Source organism: Arachis ipaensis, chromosome B05 (assembly GCF_000816755.2).
Source record: "Arachis ipaensis cultivar K30076 chromosome B05, Araip1.1, whole genome shotgun sequence".
Classification (NCBI taxonomy): domain Eukaryota; kingdom Viridiplantae; phylum Streptophyta; class Magnoliopsida; order Fabales; family Fabaceae; genus Arachis; species Arachis ipaensis.
The window spans coordinates 104,000,707-104,005,216 of NC_029789.2; the positions used below are offsets into that span (position 1 = coordinate 104,000,707).

At 31.0% G+C, this 4,510-nt stretch overlaps 1 protein-coding gene and 1 long non-coding RNA gene across 5 annotated transcripts in view; both read right to left on the minus strand.

Moving 5' to 3' along the window:
- Positions 1 to 2,268, minus strand: part of LOC110272237 — a 3,326-nt gene extending 1,058 nt beyond the window's left edge. The window contains exons 1-4 of one of the 2 annotated variants that reach the window (XR_002363300.1): positions 1,981 to 2,268; positions 1,616 to 1,717; positions 1,376 to 1,503; positions 28 to 148 (exon numbers count right to left, since the gene is read on the minus strand). This is a non-coding gene — a long non-coding RNA (uncharacterized LOC110272237). Of the gene's footprint in view, positions 1 to 27; positions 149 to 1,074; positions 1,504 to 1,615; positions 1,718 to 1,980 lie in introns of those variants that run through there. The other variant, XR_002363299.1, reaches the window with a different exon arrangement.
- The window catches only part of LOC107643763, a 5,624-nt gene continuing 3,417 nt past the window's right edge, over positions 2,304 to 4,510 (minus strand). Inside the window, exons 3-9 of one of the 3 annotated variants that reach the window (XM_021124194.1) lie at positions 4,431 to 4,464; positions 3,926 to 3,984; positions 3,652 to 3,765; positions 2,774 to 2,952; positions 2,564 to 2,695; positions 2,437 to 2,488; positions 2,304 to 2,353 (exon numbers count right to left, since the gene is read on the minus strand). In XM_021124194.1, coding sequence (XP_020979853.1) covers positions 2,946 to 2,952; positions 3,652 to 3,765; positions 3,926 to 3,984; positions 4,431 to 4,464 — 214 coding nt within the window. In that variant the 3' untranslated portion in view covers positions 2,304 to 2,353; positions 2,437 to 2,488; positions 2,564 to 2,695; positions 2,774 to 2,945. The remainder of the gene's footprint in view (positions 2,354 to 2,436; positions 2,489 to 2,563; positions 2,696 to 2,773; positions 2,953 to 3,651; positions 3,766 to 3,925; positions 3,985 to 4,430; positions 4,465 to 4,510) is intronic. The other 2 variants (XM_021124193.1, XM_021124192.1) reach the window with 2 other exon arrangements.

Sequence of the window (4,510 nt, forward strand, 5' to 3'; positions counted from 1 at the left end):
AAAAAAAAAAGCAAAACAACATTTTACCTCATTCCACTAATAAGTCTCTTTACCTATACTTCGTTATTTGTAGTCATAGCCTGAACTACTTTTTTTGTAACGTTCTCTTCACTCCTGATGATCCAATCAAAATTGTTGGCCTAATTACCTGAAATTATAAGATAACTAAGAATTAAAACTAATATAAAGACTAGAGACAACCTGTTACAAATCATAAATGAGCATATTTTTCCACATTAACAAAGGGTTTCATAGTCATTATATGAATCAATAAATTAATATTATTTTAAAAATAAATGCCAAAAAAAAAGATTTGCTATAGAAAAACATCTGCAAAATCATTATATGTAATTTAATACAATAATAAATAATTGAATATAACCCATTTATCCATTCCAATATAATAAATCATGTATATGATTTTTAAGAAAAAAAAAAGAAGGTATGAGATTTAAATATGAATCATTATTATATAAGAATTTTATCTGATATTTTATCTTGTCTTCCATGGATGCATTTGGATGAAATACACTCAATTGTCAGAAATTTCTAAATTTAATGACACTATTTTTTTTAAAAAGTAAAATAAATAAAAAAAATCTAAGAAGGAGAAACAAAAGTGACCATGCACTACAAGAATTTTGTTTATTTGTGACAGATTTTTTCTTATTTGTGGAGGTTTATAACCCCCACCAAATAGTTTGTGGGGGTTTCTAAAACCCCCAAAATTTGAGGTGCCGCGAGGTCTTTTATGGGAGTTTTGTGTGTGTTTAGTGGGAGTTTTATATTGGACTTTTGTGGCAATTTTAAATCACTTTTGTGGCAGTTTAAAACCCCCACAAATTAATTTTTTAATTTAACAAAAAATAACTATTTTTTGAGATTTTCAAACCTCCACAAATCCTATAATTATTTATTTATTTTTAATTTCAAATTATTCATTAATCTCATCTTATTTACATACTCTCAAATTAAAAATTTATTTTTTAATATCAAAAATAGTAAACACACTCAAAGATAAGTCTTAAACACCAATTCAGTTGAGGAATTCCATAAAATCACCACAAAATAAGATAATCCAACTAAATTCAATACACAATGGTAAGCTTTAAAGTTAAGCCAATCCAATCAAAAACAGATTAACAGCCTGCTACCCGTAAATGAATCACAATTCTCATGAAAGATACAGAAAAAAACTTTCAAAAGGTGTAAACTAGTAAACCTCTGTAAACTAGTAATACTAAAATAATACACTTCTTACTATGCTTAAATATCACTAATATTAAGTTATCCTTCTAGTGTAGTGACATCAATTAAAGAGTCAATTACTAATTACTCTACAAAAACCAAATATATTGTCAATGGTGGTACTAACCAACTATTTTTAATCTTGACTCTCCATGGAGGTAAGCCAAGTCTTTAGCAACGCCTATACAAATCTTGCGCCTTGTTGACCAGTCCAATTTCAATTGAGTTTTCTCTTTGCCTTTATTGCAATTGTCACTAAAATTAGATAACAAAACCAAATGATCAGTAGATATATTTTGTATACAACATTTTAGCTTATTAACGAAAAAGATACCAAACTCAAATATACAGAGTAAAGAAACATTACCTTAAGGTAAATATATCTTGCAGGAAACACTAAAGTTGTTTGTTGCAGCTTTGATATGCCTTAAGGTAAATATGCCAGTTTTTAGATCCAAACCATGTAGGTCTGTTAGTTGAAGCCAAACAAGAGGAGAATGAAAAGTGAATTAAGATATCTATTTTCGGAAACTTAGTTATTGCATATGAAAAAATGGTCATTATTCTAAGAATATTAGAATAAATGAAAAGACAATCCATATATTTGGGTTTAAGAGTTGACAAGATAATTAATCAGCATTTACACAAGCAAATTCATATCAAGTTCTTGTTTGAAAATTAATATTTACTATTAAATAGAGTAGCACCCTATAGTAGCATCTTAGTTCTTACCTCTATATAATGAACTTTTTTGTCGTAAACATCCTCGCCACCAAGCTATACCAAACGCCATGACAATAATAAGTGCTCCAGCCAATACAATTCCAATGATAGCCCCCACAGCTATGCCATTTCCTAGTCAAAGTTAGGGCTTAATTTTGATCGACTAAGTGCAGACTTCCTCACATATAACATGACAACATGCATATATGCTCTGCCATAAAACTATAAGTAAACTATATGTCAAAAGATGCATATGCTCTGCCATCAAATGTGTGTATTTATGTATATAAATGAAGATGCATGCCTTTTGTTGCTGTCTCTTGAGTCTTGCATTCTCTTCTAGCAAGTGATCCACTTTAAGCTGCAACTCGCTCGTATATGCCTGAAATAATACACAGCAAAACCAAAAAAAAATGAAGACTTGAAGCAAAAAACAAAAGAAAAGAACAAAAGAAAAAATTGTACCTCATGAAAGCTTTGTGAAGTTACTCATCTGCAACATTTCTTATCCAAATCCCTTCATAACAAAAACAAGATGCATACACTATCAATGCAATCAAAGGAAGACTTGTCTAAAAGAGTATATACTGACCTGCCTAAGGAGTACATGTCTTACAGCAGAATCAATGCAGTTCTTGACTGGTTGCCCTGAGGAAATCATGTACCCGTCCTTGAACTTCATGGATTTAGCGCGCTGAGCCCTCAACTTGCCACTAACGATGACCTGCACAGAATCAAAATGTTATCACAACCTAAGCATAGCAACAAAGAAACCTGAAATCAGATGCTGTCAAGAACAAACCTCGCATCCCTTGGCGCCATTTTTCATAACAAACCTCAAACCACCATAGCAGGCCCAGCAAAAGTAATTTTAGAAATAAATTTCATATTGTTTAGTGGTACAGATAAACAGCAAGGGAAATATCCTATTCATTAGAAGAATGCGCATACAGCAACCTGACTAACACCAGCCCCTAACATCTAAAAAAATGAAGATCCAAATAAATACAAAACATAATTCATTCAAAAAATAAAATAAAATTTACAATGTAACAAACCAATAAGAGCAATCAGAGCAATATAATGACATAGCAAAAGAAGCAGTAGTTTAAGAGTTAATATTAAAAGATTTATCCCCCCAGCATTACAACATGAATATAATAGAATTTTATGAATATAGATGATATGGAGGACATAATGATTTAGTCATCTTCCGACACAAACTTGGTGGAGCAGGCACCAAATTTGCTTTAAAGATGACAAAGCATGCTATTCTACAATCACCAAATCAAACCAGAGAAATCCGAAAAAGGAATACTTGATTAAACATAAGAAAATAATCATTCAGATAAGATAAACAAATTTATAGGGTTTAGGTCCTCTTTGATGTTAACTTGATTACTCTTAGCTAGGTCTCTTATGATACCATTATGAACAAATACTAGGTTTGACTAACAGGAGCTTAAAATCAAAGCTAAATACTAGTCAAATTAAGAATGAAACAAAGAATTCAGGACATACTCTGTTGATGTGTGCAACAATTCATAAACCATCTGTTTATTAGACTCAACAACAAAAAGAATGTCAAAATCAGTTGTATATAATTCCAATCAGCTACCATCAATTGAAAGCCTAAAATTGTCCTTATTTTATATGACAGGTTATAGACACGATTGCTACCTGCAACACATTTGGTAATTTAGCCTCTGCGCAAGCTGGGTGGCAATAGTAGACTTTCCAACACAAGCAGTGCCACAAACAAGGATTACCAATGGAACTCTTTGATGATGAAACCTTAAAAGATGATAAAAGCAGAAATATGCTTCATTATTACTAGAACTATAAAATATCACCCTCAAGAGTCTTTTTTTTTACACATCTTTTTAAATGATATTAACACAGATACATGTTGTAGAAACAAAAGTCATCTCCAACAGAAAGATTGCATACTAACCTTGTCATCATCTTATAATGACTAATGTACTCTTCTCTATATCCCCGCCTCTCCATTACCTGCACAACCAGATCTCTGTTAGAAAATTTCTATTGATTAAACTACTACCATCATTTGGAAAAGCCAAGGACATCCAGCTATGATAACTTTATCCTAAATATAATGGAATTCGACTTCCTACTATTAAGAGACATGTAGTAAATAAAATTAGGTCCCATGTAATTATATTATGAATTTAAAACCAACCAGTAATAATAATAATAATTAATATTGACATTACAATAATGTACTTAAATCCAAAAAGACCTATCCAAAGAATCAATCAACCATATTATCTTTATGCACTAATTTTCGGTACATATGTATAAGATTTTGCTCCTGGAGTAATACTTTCCCATAAAATTTTAATTTTGGCCATGAGTTCAAATAGTAAAAGCAAATACATTACAAGTCAAGAAATACGGGATGTACAGAATGGAGAAATGAAACCATAGATTTGGCATACCTTGAATAAGTTGACCTCCAAATTGGACTGAGAGCTGTAGAATGGAAAGAAAATTTTAACCAGCTATACTAGAACTCAGC